Source organism: Uloborus diversus, chromosome 1 (genome assembly GCF_026930045.1).
Source record: "Uloborus diversus isolate 005 chromosome 1, Udiv.v.3.1, whole genome shotgun sequence".
Taxonomy (NCBI): domain Eukaryota; kingdom Metazoa; phylum Arthropoda; class Arachnida; order Araneae; family Uloboridae; genus Uloborus; species Uloborus diversus.
The window spans coordinates 72,806,981-72,834,797 of NC_072731.1; the positions used below are offsets into that span (position 1 = coordinate 72,806,981).

General features: G+C 32.4%; 1 protein-coding gene across 1 annotated transcript in view; it reads right to left on the minus strand.

The window, feature by feature from the left end:
* The window catches only part of LOC129234644 (sorting nexin-13-like), a 96,986-nt gene that overhangs the window by 42,922 nt on the left and 26,247 nt on the right, over positions 1–27,817 (minus strand). The window contains exons 10-21 of the mRNA XM_054868679.1: positions 27,470–27,585; positions 24,492–24,591; positions 23,734–23,789; positions 21,349–21,486; positions 20,978–21,082; positions 18,831–18,951; positions 9,614–9,648; positions 9,176–9,353; positions 8,104–8,246; positions 6,273–6,488; positions 3,046–3,234; positions 2,533–2,678 (exon numbers count right to left, since the gene is read on the minus strand). Coding sequence (XP_054724654.1) covers positions 2,533–2,678; positions 3,046–3,234; positions 6,273–6,488; positions 8,104–8,246; positions 9,176–9,353; positions 9,614–9,648; positions 18,831–18,951; positions 20,978–21,082; positions 21,349–21,486; positions 23,734–23,789; positions 24,492–24,591; positions 27,470–27,585 — 1,543 coding nt within the window. The remainder of the gene's footprint in view (positions 1–2,532; positions 2,679–3,045; positions 3,235–6,272; positions 6,489–8,103; positions 8,247–9,175; positions 9,354–9,613; positions 9,649–18,830; positions 18,952–20,977; positions 21,083–21,348; positions 21,487–23,733; positions 23,790–24,491; positions 24,592–27,469; positions 27,586–27,817) is intronic.

A 27,817-nucleotide genomic window follows, 5' to 3' on the forward strand; every position in this document is an offset into this window, starting at 1 on the left:
TAAAACAAGTCCGAAAAATTCCCAGTTTTTTTGCGAATTACACAGTGAACACAGGTTTTTGAGAAAAGCAACTGTCCTAACTGGTCCTAACAACATATTAAAAAATTAGAACTACATCATACTTTGCGATTTTAATTCCTTTTTTTTGCATAATACGACTGGACTAATATGGGGATAAGTTCGTTTAATTTTAGGAACAAAAAATGAACAACTGGGCTTCCTTTTGTAAAAGTAGTACATATTTTTTGAGCAGGTCATGGAGAAATGAGACAAAATGTAAGAGTACAAGTGTTCTGGTACACTTGTGTGGATTTTTCAATGTACTTGCAGTTCTATTATATCTATCGAAACTGCCGCCTTCATACTGAACATATAAAGATCTCAAGAAATAATGTTCAATAACTAAATACTGGAAATACAGGTCAATCAGTCTATCACATACTGGACAAAGATTTAACCACCTTTTTTCAACATGTCATAAAAAGACATGATAAGCCAAATCTTCATCAAGCAATTCAATTTCCAAGGAATAAAAATCTTCCCTCGTGGTTGGTGATAATTTAAACCATTGTAAATGTCCAATGCAAAATTATCTATGTGGAGCAAATGATTTTAAACCCTTTGCACATAGCATTATGCACAATATGACAACAATAAGTTCCTGTGTTAACCACATTAGGGAGCGAAATCTCAGTTAACATGGTTTTTTACATATTTTCATTTCTTTTCAAGAGGGGAATGAAAATCAAAAATATTAGATCATATTCCCCTCCTAAGATCTTTATCTGCGACGTATGATGCGCACCTCTTTTTATTTTTGTTATTATTTTATTTTTATATCATTTTTGCAGAAGAGGAATGACTGCAAGAATTATAAAGTATGGATAAGACAAACAGCTTTATATTACATACATATTATGGTTAAATGACCCCCCCCCCCCTTTCATCTTCTCCAAGAAAAAGGCAGCAGCAGCAGCATAGGTTTTTCTTTTTTAGAGAAAACTTCTTAGGGTCTAGCAAGTTCATTTTATCCTAAAATATAGGCATAAAATCTTGAAAAGTTTCATTTTAAGGTTGAACTTTCTTTCTCTGCGTAAGTATGGAATAAAATAATGAAAATTTCAGGAATTTTAGGTCAAAACTCGAAATTTTAGGATTTTGAGGACAACTCCTACTTCTGCACTAATTTATTTCATCACTTAGAAACAACATGAATTTGTAAAAACTCTGAAAAATATATTAAATCTTTTTCTTTCTTCCATTTTCTTCCTGTCATAAAAATTATTTAATTTTTATGCTTGACTAAGCAAGTTGGTAATATAGCAAGTTTTATTCACATTATAGCAAGTTTTTAATTATGAATATAAGATGTGGACATTAAAATATCTTCACTTTTAACAAAATACATAGCCCTTCATTAACGTTACTAATCGACTGTCCTCAATGCCTAAAACATATTGGAGCAAAACTGCTCATTGAAGTCCTTCTGTCCTCTGGAACTAGATGCTGTGACTCAAGAAATTTGGATTGATCTAAGCTATTGTGAGAACAAAATAATTTGATGTATTTTTTTTCTTTTTGAAATAAAGTTTAGATCACTTCAAGAGATTAAAAAAATCTGAGCAAAAAACAAAATATGGATTCAAGGGGGTAAAAAGAAGCAAAAGATTTTGGTCAACATCTGAAAATGAAGCACGGCCAAATCAGCCGGAACTAAATAAGATGCTATGACTTAGGTCCACATTTTGTGAAAAAAAGAAATTTTTTCTATTACATATTTTTTGTAAAAAAGAAATCCTGTCAGAGCTCAAGCCTGTTTCCAGTCGATCGCGACAACATTCTCGACCATATTTTTTCTCAGAGTATCATTAATAAACATTCTTTACTTAAAAAAAAAGGCCTAACTTCTTAATCAAAAGTTATTTGAATATTTTTCAAAAATTGTTACAATCAGATGAAGGGCCAAAAATTTTAATTTTCAAGAAAAAATTCTTTTTTCTTTTGTTCACAAAAAGTGTCTACAAAAGTTACTATACATTTTCAGATAAAACTTGGAAAGAATGCTTTACAAATTTTAAAATTAGGAAAACACTGTTTTGAAAGCGTGAACCAGCGGTACAGCAAAGAGAGGATCGGTCCTTTCCTCCTCTCTCTCTCTAAAGTCAATCTTTGTGTTAGTTAAACCTAGAAAGTAGATCCGCAGTTAATTATGCTGGTTTACAGCATGTTTAGCTACCACAAATCTAATCTGATTTTGCCTAAAGGACTTCACTGAGAGAGACTTGGGATCTGGAGGGGTTTTTTTTTACTGATATTTTGCTTTCGGACAAATTGATTGAGCTTAAAAGCAAAGTTTTTACAAATGAGATATTGTGAAAGGCAAATTTTAAGTAAGAGACATTATAAAGTGGCCGCATATAGACCCCCGAAAACGTATTTCAAACTATTGAAATGAATACCAATACATTACAAAAGCATTGAATAAAACAATTTCAGTTTCAAATCACATAATTAAAACAATAATAAACAGACCTATTTATTGCATCTCCATAAGTGGCATTGATGATTTGCCTCAAAAGAATCACAATCCTTTTACGAAACCATTGATCTTTGCTTTTCAAATCGAACACCTCATCCATCAATAGCAATAAAATTCGAAGGGGAATGTTATCTTCACCCTACATTTAAGACAAATTACTCATGAGAATTTTTAAGCACATTTCATAGCATTAAAAAATTATTATTATTCCTCATTCATTTGATACAGCCCTTTGCTTAAATGCCTCCAGTTAGGAAGTCTGAATGGGATCATTGCAATGTGGGTCAAATATGATAAGCAAAATGATGTTTTCTTTGAAACGTAAAATCAAAAGACATCTGCAATAAAATTGTATTCCCATGAAGACTACAGATTAATAACAGAACTCTATATCATTTTTTTCACTTTTGTTTTATATAAAATGTAAACCAAAGAAATACACACTTTTGTGTTAAGTATTTTGCTAAGTAAAATAATTTATTTTTTATTATAATAAGACAAATTACTTCCACATCAAGGCCAGCAGCAACTTTACAAGTTTCAGATGAAGTTTCCTCAGTAGGGGAAGCACTGCGATTTCCTAAAATTTTTACAATGCCGTCTTTGAGTCCATCCATAAAGGAATCCGGAACAGATTTTACAATGTGACCAACAGACTTCATTGATGAGCACAAAGGATTAACAAGAGCATCAACCTATATTTAAAAAACAAATCAATTTTAGAAATTCTTGCCACAATTTCATTACAAACATGGAAATTACAGGGTTGTCAACCTTGGAGAAACAATTTGAGAAGCATCTGTGATGATTTTGAAGAGCATTTTGAAATTCTGCAGAGAAGCTCTGTATTTTGCATAAAAATAAATAAAAAAATTAAAACCACTTTTTAAAAATTGTTTTTGAGCTTTGATAATTGCTTTAAGCATTAGCATTAATAATAATAGTTTTTAAATTAATAAAAAGGTTCAAACAGTATGTCATGCTTTGAGTATAAGCATCTTTAATTTCCTATATTTACATGTCTGTCATAATAAAATGGCAAAATATTATTAAAATAAATTTAGTTTTATTAAAATCCTTTATGGGCTATATCATTGGTGCTGGCTTAAATTAACTCGAATGATGTTGGCTTAAATTAGCTGGGATGGAACTAGATCAAAATTTTTGAAAGGGCATGGCCTTCAGCAACAAATTAAATATAAGGGTTGAAAATAATAGTCTACAAAAAGATATTAATGTTCAAGTGGTAGAATGGCACAGCAGACAAAAATTAGAGAGTGTTACAGAAACAGATTTCACTTCTGACCTAAATTTCTATTTTACCCTCTCCACCAACAGAAAGATCCTTTCTTCTTCTTATTCTAGAATGCTTGAGTCAGCAAAAATTCTCACCGAAAGAAGATCACAGTAGAAGGGAAATGAGCAGATATTTACAGGATCCCTTGAAAATCGGGTCAGATCGCATGATTGCGTCAGAAAATGGCCATGGTAAAATAATGAGCGGACAAGTCTTCAGCAAAAAACGCTTTACTGAACGTAAAGATAAATTGGACTTTTTGTATCCTTATCCTTTACCTGGTAATTGTACTTTTACAAAAATGCTAATTGAATATACCCATAGGAAAAACTGTCATGCCGGAATTCAAATGATGCAATTTATTTTGAGAGAGAAGTTCTGGATAATCTCGTAAAACTATTTGTAGTGTTTTGCGTAATCGTGTTAAATGTCAAAGGTTTAAAGCTAGGCCAATGCTGTGTGAACCTACAACACTGCCAGCAGATCGAATAGAGGATTGTGCTGTTTTTTAAACTTGGGGAATTGATTTTTCCGGTCCGCTGTTTTTGAAATCTGGTCTAAAAGTTTGAATTGTGTTGTTCATGTGTGCTGTCTACAGAGCGATTCATCTTGAGCTTGTAAGTTCGTTATCGACGGAAACATTTTTATTGGCTTTAAGAAGATTCATTAGTAGGAGGGGGAGGCCAAGAATAATTTATTCTGACAACGGAACTAATTTTAGAGGAGCTTTCAATGAATTATTAAATTTAGATTGGGAGAAAATTCAAAGGGAATCTAACACGTTGCAAATATTTTGGAAGTTTATTCCACCCACAGCTGCTTGGTGAGAGGCTGGTGAGAAATATTGGTTAGACTAGTCAAGGAACTGTTGAGACGTACTCTGGGAAATTCAGTTTTATCCTATGAAGAGCTAGAAACTGTTTTATGCGAGATAAATTCACGGCCTTTAACTTACGTTGGGGAAAATTTTCAAGATTTAATTCCATTGACTCCATCTATGTTCTTGACTGAGAATCGTAGTTCTGATGTTAGAGATATGGATGAAATAGACAGCAAAAAATTTTTTAGTAAAATAAATCAGATACCGGGATAAACTTTTAGGGGATTTAAAGGGATGATTTTGAAGAGAATATCTCAGTCAGTTAGTAAAAAAAAGTATAAAAACTGAAAGCAGTAAAAAACCCGAAAATAAATGGAATAGTTTTGATTGGGGATGACTTCAAGAAACGTTTATATTGGCCTTTGGCTAGAGTAGTTGAGTTAATTGCAAGGCCTGACAGGAAAATTTGAATCGTTAAGCTCAAAACACAGTCTGGAATAACTATGAGGCCTATTCAGCGGGTTTTTCCTTCGGAAATGAAATTTTGTGAAATCTCAGAGGAGAAAAATATAAAAATATGCATCTCTTTGATCAAAACTTCAGACAAGTTGGATGTTTCTTTGTCTTTTGTATGTTTTTGAGTCGTTAGCCACTAAATCAAAAAGTGGGGAGTATGTTGGAACTGAAAATAGAGAATTTAAATTGTAGAATATTCTCAATGTTTTATGTTATTGTTTAATTACTAATGTTGTTTTTTTTTTTTTTTGCAAATTAACCTTGTTCCATTTTTCTAATGCCTTTACTTTTGGTGTAGCAACAGTGTTGTCCTGGCGTCAGATGGCCATTCAAGAAAGAAATGCCTTTGGTTGGCCAAGCTGGGGAGAGTGCCAGGGAGGCGGCATTAAACCGGTCGGGACGGAATGCCACGCTAGCGGCCTCATGTGCCGCTAGGCATTAAGAGAATCAAGTCAACAGTGTTGTCCAATATATAAAACTACTGGTGTTGTAACAGTCAAGAACTTTTGCTTCATTTTTCCTCACACGAGAGTGTAAACTTGAACCATATTTTTAATAAATAGTTTTATTGAAGTCTAGTTCTGTCTCTCATCCTTAAATCCAGTAAAATTATGATGAAGTAAGAATTTAGGACATTTAATCAATGTCCTGTACCAGCAACAAGTTAAATATTTTTAGATTCAACACCTCATCAATGTTTTCTTTTTGGATTAAAATATCGTTACTCGTCCTTCAATTTCAATTACATTTGACCTTTTAGCTGGATAGCACAGCGGCATGAACTCGCGGACCACAGTTTGGGAAACTCGGTAATAGTCAACACTATCATTATTTTGGAAATAAGAGAAAATATTTTTTTAAGAATATAAAGTGGAATAATGTGTTAAAGAGTTTAAAAAATTGTAAAAAAAAATAAAGTATTTGGTAAAAAACCGAACAGTTGGTGGTATACATTTTATTTTCTTACTCAATAACATTATTACAACCAACATCAGAAATTCTATGGTAATGATCAAAAATAATAAATGAACCATGAAAAAGAAAAAGATGGAAAAGGCAAGCACAATTTATTTAAATTAGATTCAAATACGTTAACTTACTTTTTTTGCTAAGGGTTTTTTCCCCTTTTCATAAGCTTTTGGTTCTAAAAATTGCAGCAAAAGAGTTTTCAGCCCCACATTAGACTGCAACATCTCAGGATTAATGAGGCACTGTAGATATCCAGAGAGTTGGTTTGTGCGCTTTGCCAAGAAATTAGGATTCAAATTGTTGAAGGTTTTTTTCCCAGGGAACTGCATGTTGTTTAAATGAGGAAACTACACAAAAGAATTCATTTCAGATATTTTTAAAAGTACTAGAGATTGTAAAACATAAGAATTACTAAAAACAAAATTTATTATTTAGAAATTTGTTCAATTTTATACTATACTATTATACTGTGCTCCTTTTTTGAGCTTCTTTTTATTATTAATCCTTTTCATTCAAATTTTATTGTAAATTCAAAAATTAATGGTAATGCAGCAACTATTAAGTTCATATAAGAAATGGCATAAATAATAAAACAAAATTAAAAAACAAGAAAAATCAAATAATCATTCAAGTTAAGGTAATTTTGAATGAAAATTAATGGAATAAATGCCAAATCAAGCAAAATTTCCACAAGGTAAAGCACATAAAAATACAAAAAAACCCATATTTTAACAACATTTAACAGTATCATACAATACATAATAAAACTCTTCACACTCCCAAACTTAGAGCCGTAGGAAAAAACTCATAATAATATAATAATAAATTTTAATCTTACTGCAAAGATCTGTTTCTTCAATGTTTTACTACATGCATATGCTAAACTTAATTTTCTGTTCATTAATAATGATTTTAAAGGAAAGTTAATAAACATATCTGCTTACTCTCACATACCTTATGAAATGAGCATTAAAAATAGTTTATGAACATTTAACTTGGTTCCAGTTTCTGAAATTATATTCCTCAAAAAACAAACAAAAAGAAGTAACTCAACACCTTAATTACAAAAGAGAACATGAGTATAGTTTGATACATTCACACTTGGCTCTACTTAACAAGCTAAAACAGTTACCAAAACAAGAATAAACCAAAGCTGACAAACATACATGACCCCTAGTAAATGAAATAATTGAATTCCAAATGAGAAAATGCAAACCCACGGATTTTTTTAAAAAAAATATTACAAGCTATAGTTAGGGCAAACCTAACCTGTCAGAATTTTAATGCTGTGATTAGGCATTTAAGGCTGTTGCGATTAGGATTCAATGCTGCCAGGTAAAGTTTGCCCCAACAATAGATAGACAACAAAAACTTTCTAAGTTAAAATCAATAATTAGAAGAAAAAAAAGTTTTTCAATATAAACAGTCATCCCAGAAGTGATTAAAACAATGTAACATCTCATAGACAGCAAACATTTAATAATAGGAAAAATAAAAGTAATATGTACACATAGTTCAAAAATACAAACAATACTGTTTGCTTTCACCAAGGGTGCCCATATGCAAAATTTTAAGGGGGGGGGCTCAAAAATTTCCCCCATAGTTTAGCAGAATATATTCCCCATGGAAAACGATTTCAGTACATATTAGAGATATTAAAATTTGACATTTTTAATAACTTATTCATTAATGGCTGGGAAAGAAATTTTTATACATTTTTGCAAAGAAAAAAGCAATAAAAGCAAGGAAGTTCTCATTTCCAAGGGGGGGCTTGAGCCCCCCCCCTTGCCCCCTACATGGGCGCCCTTGGCTTTAACCAACCATAGATTTTGCTGCATTAACGTTAAATACATATGCATTTATCACTATGTTATTGAATAATTTCTTAACTACAATGATGGCTCTGATGCCTACAGATAACACAATACACTGCAACACATTAAAAAATGCATGAAATCATACCTTTTGAACAACATTAAAATGAAAATCCCTAAAATCGCTGTATCTTCGAACAACAGTCCACTGATCTTCTACACCATTTGGATCACGGCGATTAACAATGATGGCATACACAGCAAATGGAGATCCGGAATCATTGTTGATACCTGTAAATATTTGTTTAATTGTACCAGAAAAGATATTGAGCAAGTCATTGGCAATCATATTGGAAATACGTAATTTTCAATAAGTAATTTGTTAAAGTGTTCAATAAATGAAGACTCATTTGCATAAACTTTTTTCGCTCAAGTGGGATCGGTGAGGAGTTTTAATACATCATTTATAATGATGTATTAAAGAGCTGTATCCATTTTCAACTCCATGCCAATTGTTCCAACACTTTTTTGTCTATTTTGACCTTTCACCAAGCATAAAATTTTTAGTTCAAGTGGTTCGATGGGGACTTTCGGTATCTCAATGCACTTCTGATCGGTACCAATTTTCAGCTACGTGTGATTTTTTTGCATTCCATCAGAAAAATTTTGTTCATTTTGACTTTTGATCTTGCATAACATTTTTAGCTCCACTAGGATTGTTGGGGATTTATGCATTTGTAATAATTTATTTAATGTCTGTACTAGTTCTCAGCTCAATGCCAATTTTTCAGAACTTTAGCGTTTTTTGCGTCTATTTTGGAAACTTGATATAATTTAAGAAGTAAAACAAAAGTATTAAGAGAATAGAAGAAAATTTTTTCAATATGTACGTCTTAAAACATGAACTGCTAACATTTCAGTGGCTTAGCCACAAAAAAACTCCAGAAAGAGTTACAGTAAAATCTCAAAGGGGTTCAGTTTAAACACTTGTCTACAGTCAATAAAGGGACATCTCTGATTGCTTTGAGGGGATACACCACCAAATCCCCTATTTGACTACCCTCCTGAAGCTATATTGCTAAAAGAAGTAAAGACTATCAAGAGAATGATATAGAAATTTAAACAATGTTGTTTTAAAGGCTTGTTATCAAAGTCAGAGAATGCTTGATATCAAAGAAATATTAATTAAATATTGACTGAAACTTGAAGAAAATGAATACCCATGTTAAAAATGTGGGCTGATATATCACATTCCTCTAAATTGACATCTTCTGGTATTGCTGTAGGGGAAATAACACCAGGCGAGGTTGCTTCAGGTACTGTGTAATCTATCCCATAATCATCAGGGTCCAAGGAACTTAAACTAATGCTATCTGACAGTGAAATGTCATCTGAACTCTGAAAGAAAAAAAAGTGCCAACCTTACATTATAAATTAAATTTTCAACTTTTTTCAAGTAAAAACTTTTCCTAAGCATTATGATTAACTGCATTTGAAAAAAAAAAAACAATAATGCATACAATTATGCATTACTCTTTGGTGCTGCAAAAAGTATTACATGCTTGTTTTCAATCTATGTTTAATGAAAATACTATGACATTCCATATTTTCCGATAATGTCATAAAAATAACAACCATGAATGAACTTAAGTACTTACACCTTTATTTCCTGATTTCGGACTGCAGTAAAGACCTACAATTAAAGGAAAAAAAATAGTTGTAAACATATGCACAGATTAATTTATGCATATATGCACACACGTAGATATAAACAAAAAAGAGCTCATCCTATTTAGTGCTAACTAGTGATGTGGATTGGGTAAATACCCAGTGGGTAGGTAAATATTTTTTGGGTATTTACCCGGGGATTTACCCAAGGCCTGGGTAAATACCCAAAAACTGGGTATTTTAAGAAAAAATGCAAAAAGTGAATGAGAATTTTTTTTTTTTAATCTAAATATGTGAAATAATTGGTAAAACTGATACATACATATGTATTATGCTGTTTATAATATTTTTTATTAAAAGACTTGATGAAATTATGAAAGAAACATATCATGTGAAAAGAATCTTTCTTCTCAATGTCATAATTGGAGGAGCATAAGCAATTCAATGATGAACTCCAAGATTTCAAAATTACGATCTAGGTTAGCCATATCCCAAATGAAAAAAAAAAAAAGGAAGCAGGAGGGATGTTTGGAAGAATAAACTGAGAAGTTATTAAGACTATAATATTATTTATTAATTTTATTGCTGTTTAAGTGATAATGGGCAAATAAAGAAACAGTTTTCACATTAATAAGCAAAAACAAATCAAAATATTGTTTTCCGTTGCCTTGCTCATTTGCACTTGCTCCCCAGTACTTCATGATTCAAACTATTTTTAATGTATGCAATTAGTGATGTATGGTGGGAAGGTAAATATTTTTTTGGGTATTTATCCGAAGGCAGGGTAAATAAATCCCTTAGTAATTGCGCATTTTGCAAAAAAAAAAAAAGGTGGTATCAAAAGGTGATGAATTTCTTTTTAAAACATAAACCATAAAATGGAAGATTAAAAATATAAAAATTTATATATTATAATTTTTTTAAATTAAAGGCTTAGTGAAATCTTATCAAAAGAAAAAAAAAAAACTGTCAGAATTTAAAATGAACTATTCTAAAACTTAAATAGGACGCCAGGAAAATTTAAAAGAGAATTTTGATATAGTTTTCCTGAATTTGTCTTTGCCGGTGGTCATGGTTGGCAAGGTTTTGGACACTACGGTAAAAACCACGGTAAAAACCCTGGTTTTTACCGTCCTGTCCAAAACCCTTGTGTCCAAAACTGTCCGAAAGTGTCCAAAACTCTATTTTTAGAAAAAAACGTATTCTGTGAAAAAACATCAAAAATAAATAATAAAATGTTTTATATGAACATTAATTCAATGAGAACATTCAACTTATTTATGCAGATGATTTTAATCTAGTTACATAGAAATTGAATTATTTATTAAAATTTCAATTTGCATGCATGAGTTTATTTATTTTGATAATAGTAACCAAATTTCCCTATGTTTACGCATGTGTGCAAATGAAAGCAGGTTTGGCAAGGTTTTTACCATCCTGTTCAAACCCCTTGAGCCCAAAAGTGTCCAAAACTATTTTTGAGAAACTATATTTTGTGGGAAAATATCAAAAACAGAACAAAATGTGTCGAAATTATTTTTTTGACTGTAAAATATATTCATTTAATGTGAACATTCAAGTATAAATATACTATATGTAACTTATTCATGCAGCTGATTTTAGTATAGTTAAGTAAAAATTAAATTTTTCATTGAAAATTTCAGTTTGTATGCAGGAGTTTTTTTTCCTCCATAAACCAAATTTTTCGACATTTATGCAAGTGTGCAAAGGAAAGATTTCAAAATGTAGAGCAATAATTGACTTAAATGCAATAAATTACAATTTTTTGTAGTTACAGAATGTATTATATTAAAAATATGAACTTGTGAATTTCCTTTGATAACTCTGCCAACTGTTACATAAGGATGTTTTTACGCAATAGCTATTAGCAATTTTTTTAAGTAAAATATTTTTAAATGAACATTTTTGATAAATTTTTTTATTAAATACCATTAATTAAACCTGATTAATATCTATATTTATACATTGCGAATATTGCAGTAAATACGAGTTGATTAGATTACACCCCTTTAGCTTTAGCATAGTTTTGGACAGTTTAAGACAGTTTCAGACACTTTTGGACAGTTTTAGACAGTTTTGGACGGTAAAAACCACCTGTCCTGTCCTAAACCGGTTTCGGACAGTCTAAAACCCAACCCTGCGGTAAATGATTATTTCCACACCAGGCATTTGTATACATATTCATTACATGCTCTCCCCATTTTTTAACATTTCAAAATTTGGCTGCTGCTTCAAAGTATGCAATTTTTGAATTTGTAATGCATTTGCCTAACTATCCATTTGTGTTGCTTTGTAGTTATGGTACGAAAAAAACTTTGAGATTTCCAATGCTGACGAGTTCAATCTCAAAGCAGCTTTTCTTTGTCTTTGGCTTTGTTTATAATTTTTTTTTATTCCTCCCCCTTTTTCAAATGTTTAATTCCTTTTTTGTTACTTGCCATTATATATATGCAGAATACGAATGAACGCTTGAACTTAGTTTGGAGGAAATTTCTGCAAAAGATATAGGAAAATAAGCAGTAATAATAAATTGAGCGACATTTCGTTACATTTTGATGTCATACAGGGACATATTACTGGGTTATAAAAGACAATGACCTTAAAAAATTGATGTTTGCTTTTTTTGTAACCAGTTAAGCTTTTTACTTTTTTGTAGAATGGCTTTTTATATCTGAAATTTGGCTATCAACATTGATTAGGCATATCCAACACATCTAATGTGGATATCACATTAGATTGCTAAATTGTTTCATACAATTGTTCTTTAAATATGTGATCAAAATACAACTTTTGAGCAAAAATTTATTGTTTTGTATATGGTTGTTCATATATATACATAGTGGAATAGATACAGAAAAGTATTTTAGTTGAATATAAATTTTTGAAATAAATACCCGGGTAAATACCCACTTTGGGTATTTACCCTGGGTATTTACCCCTAAAAATAAATACCCGGGTATTTTACATCACTAGTGCTAACATAATTGAAATGTTTAAACTACATGATCTGAAAAGTTTAATAAATTTAAAAAAAAAAAAAACAGAAGCCTGTAAAATCACTGAGAAAGTTTTGCTCAAACTAGAAGGAAAAAAAAAACCTTTTAAGTAATTTTAAAAATACATATTGAAATTAAGAGCTGTTCTGGAATTCTATTAAATGAATAAACCAAATTTTATATGAGTTTAAAAAGAAATCTGCAGGGTTGTCAACCTTGGAGAAACAATTTGAAGAGCATCAGTGGTGATTTTGAGAAACAATTTAAAATTTTGAGAAGCAGATTGGTATTTTGTATAAAAAATCAATAAAAATAACTAAAACCATTTATCTAAACTTGTTTTAAAGCTTTAACTAATCATTTTAAGCACAAGTATAAAAATAATTATTTTTAAAAAATGAAAGAGCTTTAAGAGTTTTTTCTTTTCTTTTTTTTTTTTTTCAAGCTGGACAAAGTAAATAGGGGCCTGACAGTTGACACCTTCAATTTTCCTTTCACAATATTTTACTAGTATTGGGATAAGAAAGAGCGAAACTTCTTTCCTCTCAAATTTGATTTGTTGGACCTCGAATAGAGGACAAAGTTTAAGGTTGTGAGAAAAAAGAGCTAAATATATAATTGCTTTGCTGCAAAAGCAACGAGTGAACTAAGCCAATTCTTTTAAATGTGGAAACTACTTGATACTAGGTACATGCAAGCTTAAATAAACTCCTGTTTGTGAAAATTGCGACACAAAGGATTTACGCGAGTGAGCTGAAAAATGCAGGAAATGTAAAGTAGGGCATGATAAGCAAATGATAAAAATTGCAGACCAGTAGCGCATACGTATGCTGAGCAGCGCCCTCTGAAGGGCGGATCGAATCGAATATAAATAGACGGCTGGGGCGAGGCGTGTATGATTATAGGTGGTTATATGGTAGAGTTAAGATAAACTGAATCTTTACTACGCCTTTTCGACAAAAGAAAGTGAACTTTGAGTAAATTTCGGAGTTTGAACGAGACAGAATCGTCGGCCTTCGTGAAGCTAGATTGTCTTATCATGCAGTAGCCGCTCTTGTGCAGCGTAACAGCAGCATAATCATGCATGTTTGGAAGCAGTGGACGGACGAGGGTCGAACAGCTTGGAAATCCGGGAGTGGACCCCGAAATGTGACGTCAGCTTGCAATGATAGACACCTAGTGTGTATGGCGCTGACGGACCGCACAGCTTCTTCTAGACAATTGGCAGCACAGTGGTCAACAGCTACAGGCGTTTCATTGTGTGCTTCATCAACTCGGAGACATCTGCTGCAGCGTGGGCTGCACGCAAGGATTCCTTTATACAGGATTCCTCTCAAGCAAAACCATTGCCGCCTGCGGCTACAATGGGCCAATGTGCATAGGAGCTGGCATGCTGATTGGCAGCAGGTCGACTTTTCTGACGAATCCTGCTTCAATTTGTGGCACCATGATGGCTGAATTCGCGTCAGGCCTATGCCGGTGAACGGCACATTCCGGAGTGCATTATCGAACGCCTCAATAGACGAACATCCGGAGTTATGGTCTGGGGCGCCATATGATATCATGGACGATCACCATTGCTACGAATCGAGGGCAATTTGAACTGTACCGATACATTAACGAAGTTTTACAGTCCCAAGCTATTCCTTTCCTGCAAGGATTGCCGGGACTGTATTCCAGCAGGATAATGCCCTTTCACATGTAGCCGGGACTGTCAAATCCTACCTTGATTCGCAGCAGGTACAGCTTCTTCCTTGGCCTGCATATTCCCCGGATACGTCACCGATTGAACATGTGCGGGATTTCGTTGGGCGGCGTCTCGCTCGTGATCCTCGTCCTGTTGCTTTGACAGACGAACTTTGGTAGCTCATACAAACAATATGGAATACTGTTCTGCAGGCAGATATTCAAACTTTGTTTCTCTCCATTTTTCTCTCCATGCCGAGTTGTGTAGCAGCTCTTATTGCGGTGCGTGGTGGCCACACAAAATACTAATTTCTATCTCTTTTTATTGTTTGTTTGGTTTGAAAATGTAATCATTTATTTGTACCATTACCACTGAATTGTGTATTAAATTTCATTCAAATATGATGCTTCCTTCATGGTGTTGCAATTTTCACAGACAGGAGTGTATTATGGTGGCTCACTCATGGCTTTGAGGGCAAAGGTCAATTGAAACTGCTACTTTTTTTTTACTTTCTTCGCCTTGTTTGGGCCTGGATGTCTGCTAAAAGTTGTGAGCAAACCCCGGAAATAAGTATATGATTAACTACTCACTGCAGTATAGTACTAAGAAAAATATAAAATAACTTTTGATTCTCTTGGTTTTAGTAGTTAAATGGTCTCAAAGTCAAAGATTTTTTAAAAATGGCCAAGTTTAAAGGTCAATAACTTGGTTTGTGAGTGGTGTTGTTTAACGTTCAGGCTAGAAACCCATCGCAACTAATCAACTTTTTTAATTACGCAGTCTCAAAGTTGATAATTTGAAACAAAAAGAATCAGTTTTAGGTCGATTTCTCTAAAACACATGAGTCAGTATCTATGAGCAAGAGCTGTAATTATGCTCTGTGCAGTGTAGTTTTAGACTCATGTCAGAAAACTATGAGATCTAATCATCTTACTTAATTAATTGGCTTAAAAATGGTTTCAGTATACAAGAGCGTTTTTTCACGAGTTTACATGCGTGTTAATCAAAATCTTATGAGCTCAAACTCACATAAATACTAGAAAGAATCAACAGCCAAATGTACTTTAAACTCCCAAAATTTCATATTTCCAGAGTAATAAAATTTTCTACAATCTTTACATCATGGCAATTCATCTCACAAAGCTGATCCACCATATTGGAGATCGTAGATCCTCAGGATCCGGATCTCCAAAGCTGTATTTGCATAGGGTTTGTAAAGACATCTCTACACCTCTATAAAAATTTTATCCCGTTCGGGGATCATCGAGCAGGAACAATTTGAAAAATCAGGTCAAATGACGTAGAATCACTCTGATATAACATTGTGACAATTCACATGCATCTTTTGATATTTTTGACTATATAATTATAATAAATCAATGCTATATTTTGGGAAGGATTGCAATTGGGTAAGAGATTGAGTTCATAATTAAGTAGAATTTGCATATACACCACTTAGTAATAAAATTTTATAAATAAACAAACTTATTAATTAAGGGTCAAAAGTAAAAATATAAATATAACGTCAAAAATAAAAAGAAAAGAAAAAAACATTGATTTGTTAGACAATAAAAGATGCGGGTGAAATGTGCATCATACCAGAGTGATTCCACGTCAACTTTTTCAAACTGTCCATGCTCGACCATCCCCGAATGGGATGAAATTTTATATACAGGAGTAGAGACGTATTTGAAACTAACCTGATGCAAATTTTCAGCTTCCGAGAACCAAATCTTGAGGATATAGGGTCTCTGAAAAACATTGCTCCAAAATGGCGGATCAGCTTTGTGGAACGAATTAAAATGTTGTGGTAAAGGTTGCAGAAAATTTTATTGCACTGAGAGCATGAATTTTGGGAGCTTAACGTACATTTGGCTGTTGATTCGTTCTAGTATTTATGTGAGTTTGAGCTGATAAGATTTTGAGTAGCAAGCATATAAACTCGTGAAAAAAACGCTCTTTTATAATGAAATCATCATTTTTTAGACCGTTTAATTAAGTAAGATGATTGAATCTCATGGTTTTCTGTCATGAGTCTAAAACTACACCACGTAGAGAATAATAACAGCTCTTGCTCAAAGTTATTGACTCAAGTATTTTAGAGTAATTGACCTAAAACTTTGATTCTTTTCGTTTCAAATTATCAATTTTGAGAACGTGTAATTAAAGAAGGTGATTAGTTGCCATGGATTTCTAGCCTGTACCTTAAACTACACCACTCGGACTATAACTACAGCTGTGTCTCAAAGCTGTTGACCTGTCTCGAACAAAGTTATTGACTTCTAAACTTGGCAATTTTTAAAAAATCTTCGACTTTGAGACCATTTAACTACTAAAGCCAAGAGAAGAGAAAGCTATTTTATATTTTTCTTTGTAATATACTGTGGCGAGTAGTTAATCATATACTTATTTCCAAGGGTTACTCCCACTTTAGCAGACATCTGGACACATACCAAGGCAAAAAAAGTGAAAAAGTAGCAGTTTCAATTGACCTTTGCCCTCAAAACCATGAGTGAGTCACCATAATATTTATGCTAGCATGTACCTAACACAGGGGTAGAAATGATCGACTTGTCACATATAGGACATTTTCCACAAAAAATATAGGACAAATATAGGACACATTATACGAATAATTTTGCTACGAAAAAATAAATACATATCATATATTATTTAATTATTCTCATCAATGATTTTGTTTAAAAAAAAAACCCTCAAACAATATTATAACTTACATCTGAAATGACTTTCCTGTAGTTGAAAGAATAATTTTTGAAAAAGCAAAGTGTACTTGATAGACTAAATAACGAAACAAAATTTGAGCAAAGATAATTTTATTATTTCTTCCTCACTCATGACCCAAGTACTGATTCCACTGTTCTTTGATTTTATATCTAAACTGAATCCTTTAGCACTTGTATTAAGAACAAATAGAGCTTGAGAAGGATCCTTCTGACGTTTTTCAGAGTTTTCTTTATACTTGAATGTTTCAGCATGCTGCCTCCATTGCGAAAATCCACCATTGCTTATGGGCACTCAACAGTTGCAAAAATGGCAAAAAGCGGTAAAACCATCTTTTCCTTCAGTGCACCATGCACCAAAATTTTGTACTATTAATGTCCTCCTGGTCCAACCACTCCACATGAAATTTTGGTAAGCAATGCGATTTCGCCATTATAATTCCACTTATTTCAACAAACTATGTTTTATCATCATAAGGAACTAACATTCCACGATCCCAAAATTCCACAAAAAGAAAAGATTGCAAAAAGAATATTAGAACATTCTGATCAGAAAATGCACTGAACACAAAAATATACCAACAAAAACGAAAACCCATGATGGAAAACAAAACCAAACGGCTGTTGCCCCCCCCCCCCAACGCAAAATTCTAAAACCAACTTCAGACTTAATTTTCGAAATTCCATCCACTATAGTGACATCACATTGCTGTAGCCAATGAGCGAAGATGCATGTTGCAGGATTTAGTCAGTTTTGTTTTTTAATTTGAAATTCGTTTGGTTACGTACTTTCAACTATATTTCAGCAAAAAATCCGATGTCAGAAAGTTTATTTACTGTTCTTTTTAAAAGATATATACAGGGTAAAAAACGGGAGTATAGGAAATAAAGGACATGTTCGAAAAATATTGGAAATATAGGACGGTTTTGATGCTTTTTTTGAAAATATAGGAAATATAGGGTATATAAGACTACTTCGACCCCTGCTAAGATAGAAAAGAAATATCTGCATTAAAATAATTGCAACAGACAAGCTTGTCCAATAGTTTTGTCTAATCAATGATTTTATGATTTGATTTTAAAGCAAACTGATTGCTGTCAGCAAGGAGAAATAAATGTAGAATTTTCCCACTAAAAAAAAAATTCAGTTTTAAATATTTATAGTTAATATTTATGTCAGCAATTTGCTGAACTACTGTTAAAATGTATTATGTCTATTTATAACTAATATCTAGAATATAAAATGAAAGAAAATCTTTGAATCAACAAATCCAATTTTATTTCTTAGATTTTCAAGTGAAATTGGAATTTTATGACATTTATAGATCTTTTAAGGATTAGAAAAGATGAGAGACACTAATTATGCAAATGCATAATATTATAATTGCCAGCGATTGCTTACATTTGATTTAAAAATGAATGAATGAAAATAAAAGGGCAGGAAAATGATGGATAATATGATCATACATGCTGTAGGCCTTTCATAAAATTGTAAATGAAAAATTCATGAATGAGGAATGTATTAATTTGATTTTTGTTATGCATGCAAATGCTCATTAACAAAATACAGTTGGCCCTCTGTTTAACGACTTTTAAGGTACCACAAAAAATCGTCCTAAAGTAGAAAACGTCCTTAAATAGAATGCTTTTAACACTACAGTGGACCATCTGGGACCGTGAAAAGTCGTCGTTAAATAGAGAAAGTTGTTAAATAGAGCGTCGTTAAACAGAGAGTCAACTGTACATAATACAATTTACTTACTGTCATCTTCAGGCTTGGCATTTCCCTCTTTTAGCAAATCTAATTCAGCAAGTAGTTTAATGTAATTTTGACTTTTTTTAAAAGCAGGAAAAAATTGCTCTTCTTGCATTATTTCATATACCTGAGAAAATAATAAATTTGGCTGCAAAAAATTGCTATTTTTTATTTCTGAATGCTTTGTTATAAACTAATTACAATGTGAGATACAACTTTGCAGTTTTTTAGCTAAGTGCTATATCCTAATTTGTAAAGCAAAATATGAAACATTACATATGCAGCTCCTACATAACACTGGGTGATATGAAGGATTGGTCACTAGAATATTTGTCTAGCTTCATTTGTGTTTAAACAGTGTAGTGTTCTTTTCAAATGAAAGTTTTAAGAAACACTTTGGATTTTCATATATTTAAAAGGGGAAATTAATTTTACATGCAACTTGGGCATTACAGATTATTATGAAAAAAAGTATGCAACTCTATGATTTGTTGAGAGAATTATGCAAGGGAACATTTTTGCACTAAAATTACAACTATAAAAGTACCTTACCACTGTGACAGCATTTTGGGTATTTATTACTGAAGCTCAACACTATTGTCCTGTAAATTGCATGATGAAAATCAAAATTATCAGTCCGTAATTAATTTCTCAATTGTGTCTGGAAACATTGGTTACTGTTTGGGAATTTACTATTTGTGATTTGTGGCTCACAGAATGCATCAGCTCGCCTAAGCCTATCAGCAGCATTGTTTACCGATCTGAGTTCAGAATTTTCATCTAAAGACTCCCTAATCTGCTGTTTTTGTCTTCCTATATTCAATTCAAGTGCTCTTAACTCATTTTGAAATCAAAATCCTAATAAATATCTGAAAATTAAGCACTAGAAGCGAGTGAGCTAAGAACATCGACAAGAAAGTAGCTGAAGCCGAATGACAACAGATGTCTAGACACTTGATCAAGATTCGTAAATAAGCTGATTGTTGCCAACAGAAAGAAATAAGTAAAGGCTTGTTTTGCTCCATGTATAAGAGTTCTACAGGGTATTCCATTTTAACCTGCAAAACCTCCATTTTTGCAACCGTTAGGCTTAGATGCATACTTACAATTGCAAAAAATATTCAATATCAGATGCAGAATTAAGGTACTGAAAGTTTGAAGAAAAAATTAAAATGAGTCAAAAAATGCAAAACTTAACTTTTTATAGAGGCCCTGGGTTCCCTTCCCTAACTTATATTTAGGGAAATAATCTCCTTTGAAAGATATTACTAACACAAAGAAATTGATATTTGCGCAACCAAAGGTCAAGGAGATATTAGAGTTCAAAGTTTTAAGAGACCATATAGGAGATGAGACACCATTATGAGAGAACCACCATTATGAGTTTGAGAACCCCATGCTATATACAGATAGATGATTCATAAGAGAATTTCTGTACTGCCAACTTTCTAAAATCTGCTGACTGGAAAATAGCATTTGAGATTTGAGTGATGACTAGAAATTTGGCACAGTAATAACATTATATATGTTAAACAGGAACATTAATTAAAGTAGTTGTTACTTGGCATAATTTGTTTCAAGATACATTAAACCCACCTTTTATGCAGGATCTATGTTCCACAAAAATGCTGTGTAAATAAAAATTGTGTAAAATAAGAGCTATATTTATAAGGTGAGTAATAGATAATAGTTAACTTATAACTTCTCTCATAATAACTTCAATAACTTCTCCGACTGTCGGCATCCTAATCTATCTCTATTATACAAACATATTGTAAATATGGTCTCTTCCAGTGGCATACATAGCATTTCCCTCAACCCCCATGGCTCAGGGGGCAAAAAGGTATGAGGGCACACACTTTGAAAAAACAACACTTTGTTGAAATTAAAAAAAAAATCTAATGGTGGGAGGTGCACTTATAAATCTTGTGGGGAAGCAACTGGTTCCTTCGTGGCACCTCTTGCCTCTCCTTGCAGAATCCATTTAGAGAACCCCCAACTTAAATGACAGATGCATGTTTTTCCAAATACATTAAACAATAATTAAGTAATACTCATAAAAACATGCTCTCTTTGCACATCTTAAAAAAGAAAAAAATCAAATGAATGTCTCTATTAAGTTTTCTTTTTGGTCATTTACATAAGATTTTTACCTTCATCTGTGATTCGTCAAACCAAGAGGGACTAGGTTGCTCTGTATGGATCCTGTTAGCTAATTTTTTTAAGAGTGGTTCATCTAATCGGACTCTCAGCGTAGCCTAAAATACAAAATCATTCATTTTAGAAAAGTATTTTACAATTACAGGCATACTGGATCTTATTATCAATATGTTAAGAATTTAAAAAGTAATTTCGATGAAGTGAACAAAGTACAGTTAGTTCTCAGTTTTAAAACGAAAAAATTCTTTAATCTTTTTAAAATATTCATCGAAATATGCTAGCAGTTATAATTAGATGAAAACATAACTTTGAATGTTACAATGCTTATGCAACAATTCCAAAATTCTCTAAGGCTCTTTCTTACCTTATCAGATAAATAAAGGTCAAAAATGCGTACAGCAGCTTCCCGCAAACATTCAAAGTCAGCAGGTGTAGTAGATTGCTTGGTGAGCTGAGCTAACTTTACTTGGGAGAGCATTTGTTCTGCTGATACTTTGTAGCTCTTCAAATAAGAATACATAAAAAAAGCGTTTAAAAGTATAAAATTTAACAAAGTATTAAAAAACATAACAAGTATTCCAACAATAAAACTATACAGGGTGTCCATCCAATGGACCAATAGCTAATTCCTAAACCGTTAGAGATAAGCATATAGTGCTGTTTTGAAAAAGTCTTTAAATTGCACAAAGACTCAAAATTCATGAAATTTTTGTCAAAAAATCGAATTCTGAAAAAGTTACAAAATTTAACTTTTTATACAGTCCCTCAGTCCTAGCAATGCTATTTAGTTCAACATTACTGACACAGTAACATTTACAACTAAAAAAAATCACTCTTCTATGAGCAAAATTGACCAAGGTATGAAGTTCTGAAAAATCACTGTTTTCGAAAATTTTATGATGTCAGCGAGATAGCTCTTAAGGGCATGCATGCGAATTGACAAAGTGCATTAATAGGTTTAAATTCATTTTGACTTTTGTCATTAAGAATTATTATTATTTTATTAGTAAGCATTATCAATGACTGAAAGGATTTTTTAAAAATCTTTATTTATTTTGACATTTTGTTTCAATAATATCTAATTTCCATATGAGAATTCAATTTTAAAAAAGGTGCTGGATCTCAAATTTATTCAAAAGGTTATCAATGCAATTAAAGTTACTGTGTTCAGATAAAGGAAAACCAGCTGATGTGTGCATCACATGACTTCCTTTTACACCAATTTAATGTTATTTCTCCATTATTGGCAATTTTAATGTGATTTTAACTCTCTAAATATCACCAACAGTGGTCAAATTGAAACCAGATTTAAAAAATAAAAAAAAATCACCAAATTTGTCGTCAAGTTGGCGACCAAAAGACTAGCGATATATTGCCAAGTGTCCGCTAAATTATAACACCACTTGAATTTGAAGCGAAATTAACAATGATTTTCCTTCAAAAAGGTGCAAAAGACCCCTTTAAAAACACCTGAATGCAACCAAAACGGGAGGTGCACAACTAGATACCACTAGGAGTCTACATACAACCAAATTTCAAGCTTCTAGGACATACTGTTCTTGAGTTATGCAAGATACATATGCACATACATATGTACATACAGAGGTCACGCAAAAACTCGCTGTAATTAATTCAGGTATCGTCCAAATGGATATTTAGGGTATCTATACGTTCTTAGGCATACATCCATATGTAGTAGGGTTGAAAAAAAAACTCAACATTCATCCGTTCATCCGGGGGCGAGCAAAATGGAAGTTAAGGCCTATTTTTGGGTCAAAATTTTTTTGAAAATACAATACTTCCTTTACTATGTAAAAGGAAGTAAAAAAAGCATATTTAAAAAAAAGGGGGAAAACCGTAAAAAAAAATTTTCATTTAGAACTTCTGTTTTTCCATTTCAGCAGGCAAATGATAATTTTGTGATACTACTTTTTTCCCTTTTAACAGATTTCACTTATTAGGTTGTAATGAGTTTCTGAACCAGAAAAAAATAAAGTTGTGCAAAGGATATTAGCGGTAGCTTGAATCTTTCATTACAAATATTAATTCTTTTTCTAAAACAATGCTAAAATTTAGATGCTCTTAAATTAATAATTTTGTTAGTCTTATTTCCATTATTCTTTTATAAAAACTGATATTTAATAGCATGTCGTAGTTCATAAATTAATTAGCTGATACTTTTAAACATCTGTTGCATTTATGTTTGGTATTTTAACTTGAGCAATTAGCAGAATGTTCTCAAATAATGAGTATAGTGAAATGGTGATGCTGTATGGAGAGTGCAATCGGAACAAGCAGAGGCTGCAAAAGAGTATGCTTTAAGATTTCCAAGTTCGAGACATCAGTCTGCAAATACCATATTCAGGGTGGTTGAGCGTTTGAAAAAAACTGGTTTTATTAAAAAGTCGACTTTGGGGTTTAAACAAACTGAACCAACTCACCATGTATCACAGAGTCATATCAAAAAGTTACTACTTTTTGACTATCTTTTTTCCGAACATCTTCTGTCTCTGAAGTTTTGTGATATCAGACATGGTTTGAACACTGACGTAAATCTTTTGAAATTAGAACATTTAAGACTTTATTGTACAAGTGCGTAGCATTACATTATGTTCTAAGGCTAATCAAATAATTAGAAATACATCCATACTAATGCAATTTTTCATGCATTTAGCACAAAACAAGTATTAGAATTATTAACATATTTCAAAATACAGAACTCAATTTATAAAACATATGAATAAATTACCTCTACTGAATGATAGAAAAATACAAAACCTTGAGCAGATAGAGCACTCATAAAATCTAAAAATAGAGAGAAAAACACTAATTTAAACACAACGAGGAAAAATTGGTACACAGAAATGTAAAGAAAAATATACTATCAAGTTTTCAATTTATAAAACACAAGTTGATAGTAGAAACTACTTATAATTAAACCTTTCAAGCAATACTAGTATTTTTAGTAGTTATTGGCCTAGCTGAATCACATCGTTCTAAAATACTTCACCTAGTATAATGCTGCTGAGAGCCACCCTGGTCATGTACTAAAAAAAAGCTCATAAACTTAAACTAAACAAAAGAGCTGCAGACTTTTGAAAAGCTATAAATTAGTAGCAGAGTTTTGCAAAGTCGGGGGGGGGGGGGGACATCACTTTTAAAAACAAATGTAACAAACACAATGAATAACTTACATTCATAAAATCATGCAAGTAACCACTCCCTCTATTCTCAAAACCAAACTGATAAATTTCAGAGGGATATAGACGTTAATAATCAAAATTTTTTTAGAAAAAAAAATTATGTTAATTTAAGAATGCCGAAAATAAATAATAAGTATATATTGAATATTAGTATAAAAAAAATTATAAATTAATTAATAATGGAGAGCCATTTTTTACCAAGAAAATACTTAGCACTTTAAGTTGACAAAACGCTTAGGAACAAGGAATTTCAGCAACACATGTTTAGTCAATATGATTTTGGTTAAAATGTTACGATTCTTACCAGTGAAATAATGCAAAGCAATATTATTAGTTAAAACTACATCAAAATGGAGTGAGATCAGTTTGACATCTGGTTCATTTAACACCTTCCAGTCAATACCCTGAAATAACAAGTGTAATGAATACTTTGGGGAAAAAAAATATATATATATATAAAATATATATATATATATATATATATATATATATATATATATAGTAATAATCAATACAAACGGAAATCTTGTTCTATATTTTAATTTTTGGGAGAAAAAAGTAAGGAACACATTAACATTGTTAGAGAAAAATAATTAAAACATTTTTTAACCACATTAACAATAAAAACTCAGAATACATTATTCACTAAATTAGTTTACATATTATCAAGCGAAAAGCATGTAACTTATATTTACTCAATGAAATAAAAAAAGATGACTTTGATAATTTAATGCTTATTTTCCCCTTCATTTGTATCTTACGTCATAAAAAAAGAAAATTAAAATCAATATCATCAACTCATTATTTCTATTTCTTGATTTTTTTTGTGTAGAGAAAAATTCATTTTATTAAACTATTTTCTCTTTGAGACAACCCATTATTTAAATAAAAATTAATTAAACTGTGTGTAGGTGGGTTGGGCAAAAATGGCACTTTTGTGTATGACTTCTCCAATGAAAAATGCTAGAATACAAACAAAATACTATGTATTATTAAAATGCTATATTAAATATTCTAAAGAGTATTACTATCGGAGTACAATCGCGATAGTTCATTGCAAAGAAAGAAAAAAAATGTATGAAAAACAAAAAAGCCAAGACATGACGTCTGTTTTCTATTCCAAAAATTGCAGGTTGAAATGAAATAAATGAAAGCGGGGCTCAACCGAACCAAGCAATGCGACCAGAGGTTTATTGTACTAGTCCCCAAACAGAAGCCTTAAAACAGATCAGTAGCTGAAGCAAAATTGATGCCCAAGGTGTTCAAACTCATAGGCAGAAAATACTTCACAATCACACAGAGTGTGAGTAATAATTTCCTCCTTAAAGTGTAACCTCTGCAATTTTGGATCATTACTGACACCCACTATAGCAAGGTGCTGCTTTAAGGTGTAAAGAGTAGTAAGAAAACCAAAAGCTTTCCTAATACTATTTTTGCTAAGAAGCCTATTGCATTTTTGACATGTGATCCTGAGAGAGAATCTGGTCAGTCCTCCTTAGAATGACAAGTTGAATATGTTCAATGTCGTCGCGAGATAACCTCTCTGATGGGAAGGTTTCTCTCACAACAGCCATCTTAAACATACGCACTACTTGAGCATAGGACTGCGGTTGACCTGTCTTTACTCTTTAAGATGCTGTAGTTTGTGCAGGGGAAGGATTTAAAACCTCCTATTGATGACATTTGGTTGCTCCTACCTTCTCGAAAAAGGCTGGCCCAGTGACTTTGGCCTCCTGTAACAGCCTCCCCTCTCTTGTCAGCGCCTGTTGCATTTTTGTGCATAAATGAGTACCCCCTGCCCCCCTATTGCAGAGTCAGCAGAATCACAGACTTATACCCTCACCCCTTCCTGTCGGTGGGGTTGCAGATCTGCACCCTCACCTCCTCCAGCAGCAAGGTTGCAGGTTCTCTCCTTCTCCATCAAGCCAGTATCCAGCTCCAAAGGAGCTGGGAACTGGAAGGTGGAAAATAGTCAACACCCACACAATTATTGATACAGCAGTTTGTGCAGGGGAAGGAGTTGAAACCTCTGACCGAAGATGTTCGGTTTCTCCTACCTTTTTGCGAAAGGCAGGCCCAGTGGCTTTCACCTCTTGTACCAGCCTCCCCCCTGTCTGCGCATGCTGCATATTTGTACAAAATTGAGTACTCCCTACCCCCCTACTGCAGAGTTTGTGGGTTTTAGACCTGCACGCACCCTCACCTCTCTCAGTTGGTGGGTTGCAGACTTGCACCCTCACCTCCTCTAGCAGTAAGGTTGCTGGTTTTCTCCTTCAAGTCAGCCTCCTCTACCACCTCACAGTTCTCAACTCCACAGGAGTTGGGAACTGTGAGGTGGTAAAAGGTCAACACCCCCACAACCACCCTGTACCAGTGCAAGGTCAAATACAACGAGGTTTCAACCGGTTCCTTGAGGGGGCCGTTTCAAATATCATACAACCCAGATGCCATTCATCAATCAGCACAGTGCCTCACATCTTAGATAGGGTGTCCATTTTAGTCAACTCTAACAACAAGCATGGACTAGGTTGGGACTATTCTGCTCCGGTCACCACACGGAGCAAATCGCAGGTTTGGCTTCAGCAACATACAAAATGGGTTCATATTTTTTTTTTACTAATGTAAAAAAATAACAATTAATTTAACGCAACATTAAAAAAATTTCTTTAAAAAAATCACTGAAGACTGTGCCATAAAATTTTTTAGCATTGAAGAAAAAAACTTTCAAAAAAAAAAAAAGTTTACTTATGTGAAATAGTATATTATTTATAAATAGAAATATCTTATCTCCAAATATTGGTTATGAAAGAAACAAAAACAAAAAATTGTACTGAATAAGTATAAAATAAAAATTATATTAAAAGACATGAAAAAATACATCATTAAAAAAATTATATGAGAGAGAGATAACTATAAAATTTATGGCATTGATCATGAGGACAACCATTCATTTCAAATGAGATTGTAATGCACCGATCATTTTAAGGAGTTGGTCATTTAGACACGTTTCTTCATGAACAACACATCCTTATTGCCATGGGAAAACTGACAATATCAAGGAGACGTCCACAAATGATTTCATCAGCCTTTGAGGGGGAGGATTCAGGAAACAAGAAGTATTATCATGCAGGTTTTTCCTAATAGTATGCTTATGAAAAGCAATATGTGACAAAGTCACTGCAGTACATTCTTAAATCCAAAGTTTTGATATTTTCAACAGTAATAAACAATATTCAAAATACATAATAATTTTGTGAGATATTAAAAGCTGTAAAAACTTACAGAAGGCATACCCGTAGAATCTGTATCAACAGTGCCCTCCCTGAGTCTCCTCATTTGTGTCTCCACAACTTTTTGTACATAAAATAAGCTGCTAAGTTGTTGCTTTATATCAGTATCTAAAAAAATTTAAAACATATGACAAAATGTGATTTTTGATACACATTACAGAATACCTCCATAAATGTGTTGGAAAAGTTTATAATATATTTTTCAAGAAGTTTTATGACGTCAACGAAGAGAAGACATAGACTTTCATACATACTCATTTAACTAAAGAAACCTATAAACATTAAAAATAAGTTATGTCAGGAAATTAGTTTCTAACATTAAAACATTTACAAGAAGATA